The sequence below is a fragment of the Rana temporaria genome, chromosome 9, assembly GCF_905171775.1.
Source record: "Rana temporaria chromosome 9, aRanTem1.1, whole genome shotgun sequence".
Lineage (NCBI taxonomy): Eukaryota > Metazoa > Chordata > Amphibia > Anura > Ranidae > Rana > Rana temporaria.
Genome location: NC_053497.1, coordinates 121835494 through 121852936, shown reverse-complemented (window position 1 = coordinate 121852936; position 17443 = coordinate 121835494). Strand labels below are relative to the sequence as shown.

General features: G+C 40.8%; 1 protein-coding gene across 2 annotated transcripts in view; it reads right to left on the bottom strand.

The window, feature by feature from the left end:
• The window catches only part of ELK1 (ETS transcription factor ELK1), a 37288-nt gene extending 27868 nt beyond the window's left edge, over positions 1-9420 (bottom strand). The window contains exons 1-2 of one of the 2 annotated variants that reach the window (XM_040324360.1): positions 8818-9420; positions 239-447 (exon numbers count right to left, since the gene is read on the bottom strand). In XM_040324360.1, coding sequence (XP_040180294.1) covers positions 239-445 — 207 coding nt within the window. In that variant the 5' untranslated portion in view covers positions 446-447; positions 8818-9420. Of the gene's footprint in view, positions 1-238; positions 1056-8817 lie in introns of those variants that run through there. The other variant, XM_040324359.1, reaches the window with a different exon arrangement.
• Positions 9421-17443: the final 8023 nt, after the last annotated feature.

The following is a 17443-nucleotide window of genomic DNA, read 5'->3' as shown; positions in this document are numbered from 1 at the left end:
GCATGCTCGGAATCATTGAACTTCATTTTCCTAGTGTTGTACGTCACCGCGTTCTTGACGTTCGGAATTTGCGACAACATTTGTGTGACTGTGTGTATGCAACACAAGTTTGAGCCAACATTCCGTCTGAAAAAAAATCCACAGTTTTCTTGTCGGAAATTCCGATCGTGTGTACGCGGCATTAGAATGAACTTCGGGTTTACCAATGTCCATCATCTCATCATGTGCTGTACCCTACCTTATCGTAGTAGTATCTCAAAGCTCGGCTTAGCTTGTCGTAGTTCATGTTGGTCTTGTTTTTCCGCAGGCCCCAGAGTCGCGCCACCTCCTCCGCATCCAAGAGCTTGAACTCGCCGTCATTGGAGGTCCAGGAGATGAGGTGTCGGTGGCTCTGCTCCTCCAGCAGCTGCAGGAGAAACTGCCAGAGCGTGCCGGAAGGGTCCATCTCTATGAGAGGGGAGACCATTAGTCCAAGGGAAACATACAGGGCGGGGTAGAGTGAGGGAAACGCCAGAGTGACAATAGACATTAGAGGTGTCAGATGCAACGAGACATGAAAATGAGATGGAGTAAAAGTGCACCTGTAGCATCGAATCGAATTCTAAGCCCTAAAAGAGAAGAAGGCAAGCAGTGCTAGTTTTGTATCCATGGGAGTTTTAGGTCTTATGCCCACAGATGTAGGCATTTTATATGCCTAACCTAAAATTCCCGGTGCCCAGGGAGCTCCAGTGCTGGTGTGTACAGCCTGCCATGCAAGTTTTAATTGCATAAATACTTATTCTTCTGTGCATTGGTGTGTGTTCAATGTATTTTCCAAACATGAACCTTCATTTTTAAGAAAATCCGTCTTACTCGCATGAACGGGTATACATTGATGGGCAGAAGCATCACTGTTTACACCAAGGCCATGTACAACCATTCACTTGTATGGTAGGCCCATAAGTGTGCACCCCAAAGCTCCAACATATTTGCGTATGTGTGCATGTGGAAAATAAACGTGGGTGGACTGCCAATAAGCCAACGCACCACATGCCATATATTGAAACAAATTTGGAAACTGGGTATTGGGATTTTTTTGGTGCTTTACATCAAACAGCACTAAATTATATTAAAATTTCAACATAAAAAAAAAATACATATTTAGCTCCAATAAAAAAAAATATTTGCACGTAGGGTTTATTTTATATCGGTCTTGTTTTATACAGTTATACTTTGAGTGCAAATCCCGACATGTTTCGCCCTTTAGGCTTCTTCAGGTGGTATTTTGCTTCTTCAGGGGATATTACGTTCCCATGTAGATTATTATGCTACTTTCTGAAACTCATGGTTGTTCCTTTCCACGGAAATCTTTAGTAAAAAGATGAGAGATTTATAAGATTTATAAGATTTATAAGATCTAAAGAGAAACTCTAAAAAGATTTCCATTAAAGCGGGGGTTCACCCTATCAACGAAATTTTTTTTTATTTTTTTTCTTTTACCATAAAATCAGGCATTGTAGCGCGAGCTACAGTATGCCTGTCCCGAATTTTTTACCCCCGTACTCACCTTGTACGCGTAGATCGAAGATACCGGGGAATGGGCGTGCCTATGGAGACGGAGGATGATTGACGGCCGGCTCTGGCGCGTCACGCTTCTCCGGAAATAGCCGAAATAGGCTTGGCTCTTCACGACGCGTGCGCATAGCCTGTGCGCAGGCGCCGTGAAGAGCCGAGACCTACTCCGGCTGTCTTCGGGGAGAGTGACGTGCCAGGGCCGGCCGTCAATCATCCTCCCTCTCCATAGGCACGCCCATTCCCCGCGGGAGCCGAAATCTACGATGTCCGATTACAAGGTGAGTCCGGGGTTAAAAAAATCGGGACAGGCATACTGTAGCTCGCGCTACAATGCCTGTCTCGATGGTAAAATCAAGCCAGTGAGGGTGAACTACCGCTTTAAAGTATAAGTGTATTAAGCAAGACTGATATAAAATGAACCCTAAGTGCAAATATATTTTTTATTGGAGTTAAATATGTGGTTTTTTTTTTTTTTTTTTTTTAAATAAATGTTGACATTTTAATATAATTTAGTGTCGTTTGATGTAAAGCACCAAAAAAATCCCAATACCCAGTTTTCAAGTGTGTAGATACAGTATACTGATGGTGCCAGCATAGCTATGGATGGTGTCAGTAGGGCAGAGATTTGTGTCAGTAGTTTTTATTTTTAATATTTTTTTAGTTTTTTAGGAGCTCCGTTGGGAGGCTTTGGTGAAATATCAGGAGTCTAAACAGGGGGAATCTGCACCACACAGGGTGATTCGGGTGTGCCCAGGCACACCCTATGCGCACACCTATGGCACGCTGTTTGAACCAGCTGCAGCTCCCTGGGTACAGGAAGCATCTGAAATTTAACACTAGGCATATTACCTGCATACATTCATATGCATGAGACCTTATCGTATTCTATAAGGGTGGTATTAAAGCCACCTTCTGTACCAGCTTGTATGCGAGTCAATCAGTGGCTCTGCCATAAGGCCCCGTTCACACCTGTGTGTTTTATGTGCCTTTTTTGTTAAAAGAGATCCTGCTCACTGGATCTTTGATGCAGTTTCATGAAAACACATGTTGATCATAGTAATGCACCCACTTAAAACGCATGGCACAGATGAGAACCAGTCCTAAATGCCAATTCTAACCAAAAGGCTCAGCTTATATTGGATAAAGGCAGGAAAGATTAGAGCCTCTATTTGATTTTTTTTAAATTAAAGTGTTAGTGAACTCTTGGGAAAAAAAAGTTCCCTCCTGCAAGGCAATGTCATAATGTGCTAGCATGAACCGCATACTAGCACATTATGAAGGGCTTACCTTGAAACGCAGGCCTCCAGTGGTGCTCTGTCACCTTTTCAGAGGCTTCCATCTTCACCCGATCTTCCTTCTTGGTTCTAGGGCTGCAACCGCTTAAATGGCCGAGTCGCGATGACGTCACTCCCATACATGCGCGTAGGAGTCCCGGCCACGGCACAAAGCTCTGAAGGAACGGAACGCGTATGCCGTTTCTTCAGAGCGCATGCACTGGTGACGTCACTGGATGCTGCTCTCTAGAATATCTCCTACACAGTGAACGTTTAGGAGATATTCATTTATTATATTATTAGCTTACCTGTAGGTAAAAATCAAAAATGCAGAGTTTACTACCACTTTAACAAATAGCATGTGAGACAGTCATATTTCCACTCCAGGCAAACAGATAAATACACAGATGAGAAAAATAAATACATAAAAAATAATATATACACATACTCAAGGGAGCTGTTTTACCAGCCAAAGTATTTATAATTCTACCCACCCAGTCCTGAGATTTATACAGCTATACCCACGCAGCACAACACACCTATCTGCTCAGACAGGAGACCTGATTTTTCTCTGCTGCACTTAGGTAACAGAGGTCTTGTCTGTGATTGGACAATGAAAGGAGAGGCAGTCTACTGGCCAGCTCATTTCTCTCCTCCTATCGGCATGGTCCTTGTTAGCAGGGGCGGACTGACAATTTATGGGGCCCCTGGGCAATAGGAGATTATGGGGCCCCCGGGCAACAGGAGATTATGGGGCCCCCGGGCAATAGGAGATTATGGGCCCCCCGGGCAATAAGAGATTATGGGGCCCTCGGGCAATAGGAGATTATGGGGCCCACGGCAAAAGGAGATTATAGGGCCACACAGTATACACACACACACACACACACATACAGTATACATACACAGTGTACATACACAGTATACACACACATACAGTATACATACACAGTATACACACACACATACAGTATACATACACAGTATACACACACATACAGTATACATACACAGTTTACACACACACACATACAGTATACATACACAGTATACACACACATACAGTATACATACACAGTTTACACACACACACATACAGTATACATACACAGTATACACACACATACAGTATACATACACAGTATACATACACAGTATACACACACACATACACAGTATACACACACATACAGTATACATACACAGTATACACACACATACAGTATACATACACAGTATACACACACATACAGTATACACACACATACAGTATACATACACAGTATACATACACAGTATACACACACATACAGTATACATACACAGTATACACACATACAGTATACATACACAGTATACACACATACAGTATACAAACACAGTATACATACACAGACACACAATATACACACACAGTATAGATACACACAGAATAAACATACACACACTGAAAAGATACTGGAGAGGCGGGGCAGCTATAGTCCTGGGATTTTTAAAAAAACACAGATTTTTACATACTGTCCCTGGTTTTACTGAGGCTGGCGACCCTGATGGGGCCCCCTAGTGGCATGAGGCCGAGTGGTCAGTCCGCCCCTGTGCGTGGTAAAACTTTGGCTCAACCGCAGGGTTTTACCGCCCATCAACCTGACATGTAAACGAGCCCTAAGAGCCCATTCACACTTGTCTACACACGTTTAAGCACTTTATTTTGTTTGTTGATACTTGTTGCGTTGAGGCAGCAGATTCATTTAATAGGCCATTGAGTGGCTCAAAAATGAAAAACACATAAACTGCACGATATTGTGTTCTGGGTCAACGCACAAGAATACAGACATCTTTATATGTCTTGCAAGGTATGGACAAGTGTAGAGTCCCTTGTGTTTCTTGCTCACCTGTTGGCACACCGGCCACTTCACCACAGCCAAAACTGGCAGCTGCCCGCACAATAACCCGGGGTGACAGTGTGAACGGGTCCTTGCACGTGGGTGACTCCCTCACCAGGGCAGCTCAGGTGCAGTGTACAGCCTCCCATAGACACGAATGGCTGTCGCTGGTAAACACCCATATATGTGATACAACAGTGTTTAAGATGTATACCCGAGAGACTGTATGCTGCACCTGGGCTGTCTAGGTGGGTAAACATGTCAGCATTTACATTGACTGGGCTCAGCTGCCTGTGTGCAAGGGCCCAAACAGTTTATTTGCATTACGCTGGGTTCACACTGCTGCAATTCCAGAAATTGCATGTGATTCGCATTGCATGCCTGTGCACATCACATGCGATGTCTGTGCAGTGCGAATTCAGCCACACAGCCAATGCAGGACATACTTATTCGTAAAATAAAAATGATTTGTTTTACAGTACCTGAAATGTATGTAGATGATTTAAACTGAAAGCTTGGTTGAGCCGGCCATAGACGGTCCAAATCCTGCCCGGTTCAGCAGGGACCGTCCGAGATTTAAACCATGTATGGTCAGGCTGAATCGATCGATCAACTTGCCCTGTTGAATTTTACTGTTATAGCCATTGGCAATAATCACGGACTTCTCCCAGCGGGAATTTGACAAGATGTGCAGCTTAGGTTGACCACGTGTCCCGGATTGCCCGGGACAGTCCCGCATTTTGCAGGTACGAATGCCCCCAAAAAAAGGCTGCCACGTCACCGCTTTACTCACTGACAGTACTTGTCCTGGCCGGGAATGCCTGGAGGAGCACAATCCCCACCCCCTGCTTGTGATTGGAGAAATCATAAATCCTGCCTCTTGTGTCCAATCACTGTGCTGTGATTCGTTACAGCACAAGCTGATTTTTGGGAAGGGGGGTGTCCCTGAATGGTAGTTTGGAAATGTGGTCACCCTAGTGCCGCTTGTCAAACGCTGCACCCCAATGCCGCGGCTGCAGCAAGTGAACAGCCCTGTCTGGCTTTTACAGCCGGAAAGCTGTAAAACCGCATTTCAGCCGCCTGTTTTTACTGCCTCCCGACCGTCCATTTGAAAGAAACCTTCGGCCGGGTTCACACATGTGCAGGCGCGGGTTCGTGCGTCCCTGTTCTCCGGCTCAAATGCGATTCAGGTCCACATTATTTGCCTGAATTCACACCTGAACTGGAACCAAACACGCACCGGATCCTTTTTCAATCCAGACCGCAGCTGCCCCGCACATGTGTGATTCGGCTCCATTGAAAGCTGGTTACACTCGCCTGTCTTGCTAATTGGATGCGGAGAAACCCACATCCAATTCGCAAATGTGTGAAACCTGGACTTGGCAAAACATTACATAGATGTGCAATCATTGTTTCTTTGCATGAAATTATTTACCCTTTGCAAGCTTTTGTATTTCTTATGAGCCATTAAATAATCATCACCAAAATGGCTTAATTTTCCTCCATTTTTATGGTTCACACCGATGCAATTTGTCATGCGACTTGACAGTTCCAAATCTCATGATAAGTCACACCCCATTGCCAGCAATGGAACTGTTTACATCATTGAGATTTAGAAAAACATTCCTGCACTGCTTTTTTCCGATTTCATTGCAACTTGCATAGACTTCTGTTAGATTAAGTCACAAGCCGCATCGGAGGTACAAATCGCACTGATCTGCGGCTTTGAAATCACGCTAAAGTAGCGCAATTCAAAAGCTGCACTGGTGTGAACCAGGGCTCATAAAAAAACAACATCTAATGTCAGCCAGAATTTATAGAGTGAAAAGCTGCAAAAACAAGAGTTTTACATCCAAAATGCGGCAGAGCGATTAACATGTGCGATAAGTGCGACCTACAAGAACACAACAACATAACAATCATTTTTAAATGACACAAAAAAATACAGCATGCTTTATGCATTAGTAAACAACCCTGGCATTAGGATAGAAATGTAGTTTGGCTACTTCTATAGCACGTGGTGAAGAGCTCTGCACGGCCGCTATGACCTAAGTTGATGGCATGATAAAATTGGCCAAAGGGAATGTGTAACTGACACTGGGGGGGCGTAGTCATGGAGCAAATGCCCTTTTATTTAAATAGTTCAGTGCGTGGGCATCCACTCGTTTAATAAGCCATTTGCTCCAGGCCTGTGCGCTGAACCATTTTAATAAAAGGGCATTTGCTGAAGGCCTGTGCCAGGACCGAAGCACTGAACCATTTTAATAAAAGGGTATTGGCCTGTGCAAGGACCAAAGCACTGAACCATTTTAATAAAAGAGCATTGGCCTGTGCAAGGACCTAAGCACTAAACCATTTTAATAAAAGGGCATTGGCCTGTGCAAGGACATAAACACTAAACCGCTTTAATAAAAGGGTATTGGCCTGTGCAAGGACCTAATCACTTAACCACTTTAATAAAAGGGATTTGGCCTGTGCAAGGACCTAAGCACTAAACCATTTTAAAGGGGAGATCCACCCACAATTTCACTTTTTAAATATAAATACCCCTGTAATACACAAGCTTAATGTATTCTAGTAAAGTTAGTCTGTAAACTAAGGTCCGTTTTGTTAGGTTGTTACAGCATTTAGATAGTTTATAATCTAGAAATAGACCGTGGCCATCTTAAGTGTGGGCATCATGAAGCCAGACTGTATGACTTCCTGGATTTCAGCTTTGCATATCTCGCACATGCTCAGTGCACAAGCAATGTAATAGGTTTCAGTCAGGTTTGCAAGGACTACTGGGAAACATGATGCCTATCCCAGAAACCCTTGCAAATAGCCTAGGTAAATAAGGAGGAGGAAGTAATGAAGGACTACAAAATAAAGGTATTTACAAGCAACAAATTAAATAAAAATTGTCCATTCTGAACACTATGAGATTAGAGCATACAGCACAGACAAACATAAAAAAATGGGTGGAACTCCACTTTAATAAAAGGGATTTGGCCTGTGCAAGGACCTAAGCACTAAACCATTTTAATAAAAGGGATTTGGCCTGTGCAAAGACCTAAGCACTAAACCATTTTAATAAAAGGGATTTGGCCTGTGCAAGGACCTAAGCACTGAACCATTTTAATAAAAGGGCATTGGCCTGTGCAAAGACCTAAGCACCGAACCACTTTAATAAAAGGGCATTGGCCTGTGCAAAGACCTAAGCACTAATCTATTTAAAAAAAAGGCATTGGCCTGTGCAAAGACCTAAGCACCGAACCACTTTAATAAAAGGGCATTGGCCTGTGCAAAGACCTAAGCACTGAACCACTTTAATAAAAGGGCATTGGCCTGTGCAAGGACCTAAGCACTGAACCATTTTAATAAAAGGGCATTTGCTAAAGACCTTTGCAAAGACCTAAGCACAAAACCATTTTAATAAAAGGGGCATTTTCTCTAGGCCTGTGCAAGGACCTAAACACTTAACTATTTAAATAAAAGGGCATTTTCTCCAAGTCTAGGCAAAGACATAACCACTGAAACATTCTAAAAAAAGGGCATTTCCTCCAGGCCTAGGCAAAGACATAACCACTGAAACATTCAAATAAAAGGGCATTTTCTCCCGACCCACTCATTAAGAACCCAATTACACATCCCTAACCCCCTTCCCTCTCTTATCCAAAACTACGGGTGCACTTTACAGATCGAAAGAGAGAGAAAAAACAGCTTGAGAGAAAAGGTGAAAGAGTAAGAGGGGGAAGACGGGCGAAAGGCTGCTCAGCGGCGATATTGACGGCAAAGCGGTACACATGATCGTCTCACCTGTCTGTCAGCGCGCTCCATTCTTTTTTTTTTCCCCCGTCAGCGCACAGCTCTTTCCCCCACCGCTCTATGCTCTTGCTCGCTCTCCCCCGCACTCATGTTGTTTAACAAGTAGATGGTGTTGAGCAGAAGCAGACGGACACTGCATGACAGAGCAGGCAGAGTGGGAGGAACAAGGAGGGCACAGGATAAAGCAAAGCAAATGAATTGACAGCACAACATGCTTGGCACCTCCGCCACCTTTGCCAAGAAGCCCCCACAAATTTTTGGTTGTTTTTTTTTTGGGTTGGCACGGCTGAGCCTCCTACCTGTCTCAGGCTCCTCTACAAGTCTGGGCCACTCTGCTCCTGCAAGGTCTTTGAGTCACATTCAGTGCCTGCATCCCCGAGGGCACGGAGGAAACAGCCTGAAACATGGTCCAAAGCCTGGAGGAAGGAGAAGAGGAGATGAGGGTTTAATGCTGGCCTATTTTCCTTTCCGCCACTGCTCTATTTTGCTTCCTCCCTCCCTCTCCTCTCCATCTCTGTTATGCACAGCCCCTCCGCCTTTTCCTTGTTTTCCTTTTTTTTTTTTGCTCTCCCGTCTGCCCCCCTCTCTCTCTCTCCCCTTCACCCAGCAGACACAGAAGAGAATCCTTGTTTTACGTCAGAGGAAAGGAGAAAGCAGTGTGGAAGGCAGGAGAAGGGAGGAGACGAGGGAGGGGAGAGAGGAGAAGCTGGGACGTGGGGCTGGATTGTACACACCTGCAGCAGCTGGATTGACAGAGGATCAGCCTCCAGGCTACAGCCACACACACCAGCCTGCCCACGCACCTACCAATCTGATTGTTCAAATCCATCAAGAAATATTTCACCTTTTTTAAAATAAAATTCAATATCAAAGGATGGAAAATTGCCAATCAAATAAACAAGGGTTTTAAAGCACACTTTACCATTTTATTTATTATTTAGCAATTAAAGCGGATCTTCACTGAATGTGAGAAACACAAACCAAAAACACCATTCAATTCATTTTTAACTACTCCTTACCAGGAATAATTCTGCAATTTCTCTATATATTATATATATATATACATATATATATATATATATATATATATATATATATATATATATATATATATATATATATATATATATATATATTTTTTTTTGCTAGAAGATTACTCAGAACCCCAAACACTATATATGCACACACACCGTTTTTTATTTATTTTTCCCTTTCTTGGGTTGTGTTTTGTTTAATGTGATTTTGTTTGTATAATTTGTCTCAATGTTGTTTGCATATAAAAAAAATAAATAAAATTGTATCACTCTTTTCAATAAATACTGTTGAAACAAAAAAAAAAACAAACAAAAAAAAGAATCTGATTTAAAAAAAAAATGTTTGGGGGTTCTGAGTTCTTCTAGCAAAAAAAAACCAAAAAAGGTGTTTTTTACATGGAGGAGAGAAATGCCATATAAAAAAAATGATATAATGTTTGGGGGTTCTGAGTAATCTTCTAGCAAAACTCAGAACCCCAAACATTATATATACATACACATAATTTATTTTATTTTTTTTGCTAGAAGATTACTCAGAACCCAAAACATTATATATGCACACACAATTTTTTATTTATTTTTTTCCTTTCTTGGGTTGTGTTTTGTTTAATGTGATTTTGTTTGTATAATTTGTCTCAATGTTGTTTGCATATAAAAATAAAAAAATAAAAAAAATAATCTTATCACTCTTTTCAATAAAAACTGTTGAAACAAAAAAAAAAAAATAATAAAAAAAAAAAGATGATTTTTACATGGAGGAGAGAAATGCCATATAAAAAATGATATGTTTGGGGGTTCTGAGTAATCTTCTAGCAAAACTCAGAACCCCAAACATTATATATACATACACATAATTTATTTTATTTTTTTTGCTAGAAGATTACTCAGAACCCCAAACATTATATATGCACACACACAATGTTTTATTTTATTTTTTCCTTTCTTGGGTTGTGTTTTGTTTAATGTGATTTTGTTTGTATAATTTTTCTCAATGTTGTTTGCATATAAAAAAAAAATAAATAAAAAAAATAATCTTATCGCTCTTTTCAATAAAAACTGTTGAAACAAAAAAATAAAAAAAGAATCTGATTTAAAAAAATCTGAGGTTCTGAGTTCTTCTAGCAAAAAAAAAAAAAAAAAGATGGTTTTACATGGAGGAGAGAAATGCCATATAAAAAATGATATAATGTTTGGGGGTTCTGAGTAATCTTCTAGCAAAACTCAGAACCCCAAACAGTATATATACACACACACAATTTTATTTTTATTTTTTGCTAGAAGATTCCTCAGAACCCCCAAACATTATATATACACACACACAATTTTATTTTTATTTTTTGCTAGAAGATTACTCAAAACCCCCAAACATTATATATACACACGCAATTTTTTTTTTTTTTGCTAGAAGATTACTCAGAACCCCCAAACATTATATATACACACACACAATTTTATTTTTATTTTTTGATAGATTACTCAAAACCCCCAAACATTATATATACACACACAATTTTATTTTTATTTTTTGCTAGAAGATTACTCAAAACTCCCAAACATTATATATACACACGCAATTTTTTTTTTTTTTTTTTGCTAGAAGATTACTCAGAACCCCCAAACATTATATATGCACACACACCATTTTTTATTTATTTTTTCCTTTTTTGGGTTGTGTTTTGTTTAATGTGATTTTGTTTGTATAATTTGTCTCAATGTTGTTTGCATATAAAAATAAAAAAAGAATCTTATCACTCTTTTCAATAAAAACTGTTGAAACAAACAAACAAAAAAAAAAGAATCTGATTTAAAAAAAAAATGTTTGGGGGTTATGAGTTCTTTTAGCAAAAAAAAAAAAAAAGTTGGTTTTTACATGGAGGAGAGAAATGCAATATAAAAAAATTATATAATGTTTGGGGGTTCTGAGTAATCTTTTAGCAAAACTCAGAACCCCAAACATTATATATACACACACACATTTATTTTTATTTTTTTCCCCTTTCTTGGGTTGTGTTTTGTTTATTGTGATTTTGTTTGTATAATTTGTTCCAATGTTGTTTGCATAAAAAAATAAGAAAAGGATCTAATTAAAAAAAAAAAAAAAAAATGTTTGGGGGTTCTGAGTTCTTCTAGAAAAAAATAAAAATAATATATATATATATATATATATATATATATATATATATATATATATATATATATATATATATATAAAATGTTTGGGGGGGTCTGAGAGAAATGCCATAATATATATACACTTTTCGTCATTTTTTATTTTTTTTCTAGAAGATTACTTACAACCCCCAAACATTTTATTTATATATTCTTTTTTAAGCAGAGGTGTATTTGCGCAGCAATTTTTTGGGGAAAAAATACACTTTTGGGGAAAAAATACACTTTAACCGATTGCCGACCAGCCGCCGTCATTATACATCGGCAGCTTTAAGAGCTCTAGAAGGGATGCGCACGCCGCCGGAGCAAAGGCACGTGACTGGCGGCCGCGATGTCTGCCAGCGTCCCGCGATTGCTCCTCAGAGAGCCAGAACGGGGATCTGTCAGCCTAGGTTCAGAGTAGAGCAATGCGGGAGACGCGAGGACGAGAACACCCATGCGATCCGATTCCAGTGCGTGGGAAAACAAGTCCCTGCACCTTTTTCTGTGCAAATCAAATGTAATTCAGCCATACAACTGTATGACTGAACTCACATTGCTCAGACATCGCATGTGATCGACGCCTACAGTGCGGGTGCGAATCACATGCGATGTCTGAGATCGCACTAGTTTGAACCAAGGCTTAATGTTAACAGATAGATCCCCGTTCTGTCAGGGAAGTAGAGAGAGATCTGCTGTTCCTAGTGATCGGGAACAGTGATCTCTCTTCTCCTCCAGTCAGCCCCACAGTTAGAAACACCTCCCTAGGGAACACTTATTCCCTTGATCGCCCCCTAGTGTTAACCCCTTCCCTGCCAGTGACATTAATACAGTAATCAGTGGCTATTTTTTTTAGCTCTGATCGCTATAAAAATGACACTGGTCCCAAAAAAGTGTCTGATCTGTCCGCGGCAATGTCGCAGTCCTGGTAAAAATTGCTGATCACCGCCAATACTAGTAAACAAAAAAAACTTACAATAAAAAAGTCATAAATCTATCCCCTGTTTTGTAGACGCTGTAACTTTTGTGCAAACCAATCAATATACGCTTATTGCAATTTTTTTATTTACCAAAAATATGTAGAAGAATTTATATTGGCCTAAACTGATGAAGAAATTCATTTTTTATTTTATTTTTTGATATTTATTATAGCAAAAATAAAAAATTTATTTTTTTTGTCAAAATTGTCATTTTTTTTTGTTTATAGCGCAAAAAAGAAAAACTGCAGAAGTGATAAAATACCAGTGGCTAATCAAACTCTAGGGTGGCTTTTACAAAAAAGGGAATCGCTGGCTGAAAAAAAAAAGATATCGGGATGATACCTGTAAATGCACATCAACCTAAGGATGCCCATGGACATCCCACAGTCAGCAAGTGGTTAATATTTAAAGCACTACCATCCGTGGGCTAGATTCAGATGGGGTGAGCGGATCTTTACGATACGCCGCCGCAAGTTTTTGAGGCAAGTGCTTTATTCAGAAAGGACTTGCCTGTAAATTTGCGGCGGCGTATCGTAAATCCCCCGGCGGAATTCAAATTCCGCGGGTAGAGGCGTGTAAGATTTAAATCAGGCACGTCCCCGCGCCGAACGAACTGCGCATGCGCCGTCCGTCAAATTTCCCAGCGTGCATTGCTCTAAATGACGTCGTTAGGACGTCATTGGTTTAGACGTGAACATAAATTACCTCCATCCGTATTCGCGAACGACTTACGCAAACAACGTAAAAAACTCAAAATTCGATCCGGGAACGACGGCCATACTTAACATAGGATACGCCGCATATAGCAGGGGTAACTATACGCCGGAAAAAGCCGAACGCAAACAACGTAAAAAAAAAAAGCGCCGGGCGGTCGTTCGTTTCTGAATCGGCGTAACTCCTCATTTGCATATTCCTTGCGTATACAAACGGAAGCGCCACCTAGCGGCCAGCGTGAGATTGCAGCCTAAGATCCGACGGTGTAAGTCACTTACACCTGTCGGATCTTAAGGATATCTATGCGTAACCTGATTCTATGAATCAGGCGCATAGATACGATGCCTGGCAGGTAATTGTGCTTAGCTAAGAAAACCCCTCCTCCCCTCCTGAAGTCTCCAGGGATATATGACATAATTTTCCTAGGCAAGAAACCAGAAAGCAACTGAAGAAATGTAAAAAAAAAATGTTTAAGATAAGTAAATATGATATACTTTCCTATCTATTTACTAATGCTAGCAACTTAAGGAATACAAATAATCATGGCTGATTGGGGGGAGTGAAGTTCCACAGTGAACAGGAGGCATAATAAATAGTTTTAGCAAAATCACAACTGTTTCTTGGTTTTTAAAGGATTTTTCATGGGGAAAAAATAACAAAAAAATAAATAATAATAATAATATTTTAAAACATACAATATATATTATATATAAAATATATGGGCCAGATTCATGTAGATTTACGGCGGTGTAACGTTTTCGGCGTAAGTGCTTGATTCACAAAGCACTTGCCTGTAAACTTGCAGCGACGTAGCGTAAAGCCGTCCGGCGCAAGCCCGCCTAATTCAAATGGGGCGTGTACCATTTAAATTAGGCGCGTTCCCGCGCCGAACGTTCTGCGCATGCTCCGTTTGGAAATTTCCCGCCGTGCTTTGCGCGAAATTACGGCGCCCCGACGTGTTTTTTGAACGGCGACGTGCGTAACGTACTTTCGTATTCCCGGACGTCTTACGCAAAAAAAATTAAAAATTTACGCGGGAACGACGGCCATACTTTAACATGGATTGTGTAATTTTACAACATCTAAATAGCACTCTTAACTTAACGACGGGAAAAACCGACGTAAGAGAATGCGACGAACGCGCGTACCTTCGTGGATCGCCGTAAACAGCTAATTTGCTTACCCGACGCTGGAAAACGACGCAAACTCCACCCAGCGGCCGCCGGAAAATTACACCTACGATCCGAAGGCGTACGAAGCCGTACGCCTGTCGGATCTATGCCAAAAGCAGCGATTTCAGCGCATCGCACTGCTCACAATTATTTTTTTTTAAACAAACTTTATTGAAATGTTACGCAGACATGCTATGAAGTTACATTTTAGCCACCGTGTGGTGCGAGTCATGGGATTGCCTCGCACTGCGCTGGGGTAAAGAAAAAAGTACTGCATACCACGCTTTTGTTTATCAAACAGGTAGCATAATAATGAGAAATTTCAACAAAAACTTAAATTATTTTGGGCCAGTTCACGCCACATGCAGGCCGGTGCGTTTTTTTTTTTTTTGCATCAAAAATGCATTGCTAGTAGGTAGGTTATTAGCCAGGTTCAGATAGACTGGCTTAATTTTGAGGCGGCGTAGCGTATCCCATATACGCTACTCCGCCGTAAGTCACAAAGGCAAGTGCTGTATTCACAAAGCACTTGCCTCCTAAGTTACGGCGGCGTAGCGTAAATGGGCCGGCGTAAGCGCGCCTAATTCAAATGATGAACAGGGGGGCGTGTTTTATGTTAATGACTAGTGACCCGACGTGATTGACGTTTTTAACGAACGGCGCATGCGCCGTCCCTGTACATATCCCAGTGTGCATTGCTCCAAAGTACGCCGCAAGGACGTATTGGTTTCGACGTGAACGTAAATGATGTCCAGCCCCATTCACGGACGACTTACGCAAACAACGTAAACATTTAAAAATTCGACGCGGGAACGACGTCCAAACTTAACATTGGCTAGGCCAGCTTTTGTTCGACTAACTTTACGCCGGAAAAAGCCTTACGTAAACAACGTAAAAAAATGCGCCGGGCGCACGTACGTTTCTGAATCGGCGTATCTAGCTCTTTTGCATATTCTACGGCGAAATCAACGGAAGCGCCACCTAGCGGCCAGCGTAAATATGCACCCGGCAGAGGAGACTTACGCCGCTCGTATCTTAGCCTAATTTAAGCGTATCTGGTTTCCAGAATACGCTTAAATTTACGACGGCGTCGATTCAGAGTTACGACGGCTTAGGAGACTTACGCCGCTCGTATCTTAGCCTAATTTAAGCGTATCTGGTTTCCAGAATATGCTGAAATTTACGACGGCGTCGATTCAGAGTTACGTCGGCGTATCTACTGATACGTCGGCGTAAACGTCTCTGAATCTAGCTATATATGTTTTTCAATGGCATAGTTCACACCAGTGTGGTCAGTTCCATGGTGTTCCAGTTACAGAAAGAAAAAATAGAACACGCTGCATTTTTTCTGCACTGAACTGTACTGGAACGTGGTAAAACGCATCAAAACGCACAAAAACGCACATAAATGCACTGTAAATTAATTGGAACTCATATGTCCTTATTTAAAAGTGAAGAAAAAAGAGGGGGGGGAATGCTCTGGAACGCATCAAAAACGCACTGGATTGCATGGAAAACGCATCAAAAACGCACATACAGAAAAGCACCTGGAACACATCTGGACTGGGTTTCTATGGTTTGAACTGGCCCTTTAAAAACAGACAAAAAAAAAAAAAAAATACTAAAAACATCTGCATCAGGTTTATATAAACGAAGCGGCATCTAAACCTGCCAGTCCTCTGAAAAGCGACCCAAAGTCAAATCACTTTTCAGAGGCAACTGACGCCTGCTCACCGGCTTTTTTAACCCCATTTTCGCCAAACAGTGTAACGGCGTGCATTGTCCTCACATTACACGTTTTTAGCACATTTAGATGCTTACCATACATGCTTCAACTGTTTTATCCAATTGATGTGCAATTCGATCAAAACGATCGAATCTGCAAACAGTCGCGCAACCCTTCTGGTGCACACTGACCCAGTCAGCAAGGGTGGAATGTTATCGATCATTTTGCATGAATCGGCAGCACTGAGATACTTTGTAGACATGTGCAGTTTTTTAAGTTACGAATACGTTTTCCGTTATTTTTCGTTATTTTCGTTGATTCGGTAACCAACGAATGAACGAACGGCTTAGCTAAAATTATAACGAATAACGATATTTCCCTAGTTAACGAATATGGAAAACAACGAATATACGAAACTGTTAAATGTAAAAAAGCAGAAACAACGAAAGAAAAAATGAACGAAAACACAGAATTAACGAAAACACCGAACACCCCCCATAAAATCATAATTACGAAAAAATAAACGAAAATGCAAACTTACTATTACTAATAGTCGAATAACGAAATGAAAACAACTAAAATGCCGAACAAAGAATAAAATACGAAAATCGAATCTAACGAAAAATAACTTACGAATCTTCGTAAAACGTAAATGAAAACAACGAATTTTAATAAATAAGGTAATTTCAGTTTCGTTTCTCCTAAAATACTTCTGGACATTGACCAATAGCCACTAAGCCCTGTCCCTTCCCCTGAAGAGGTTTGTTCCTTCCCCCAATGAGCTTCTTTCTCATTATCTAGTGGCTCCTTGACCTTGTGTCTTTTTCTAGGCTAGACTGCATTTCATTCCATCCAGAGTCCAGATAGGGTGTCTTTGGGTAGGTTGCACCGGTTTTGTGGATCTTAGAGCTAATTTGTAGTTGTTATAGAGAACTTCTTAAGCATACTCTAGATTCTCATTCCTAGATTTGTAATTGTAAATATCTCTGACATATTTTAGTTTTCTCCTACGTCAGACTGCATTCTAGACAGGGTGTGTGTGGTGTTGGATTTGTGACTCAGTGACTCACTCATTGGTGACACTTAGAAATTATACATTTATACTTATTATGCAGTGCTCACTGATTACTATTAATTTTTTCTCATATTTT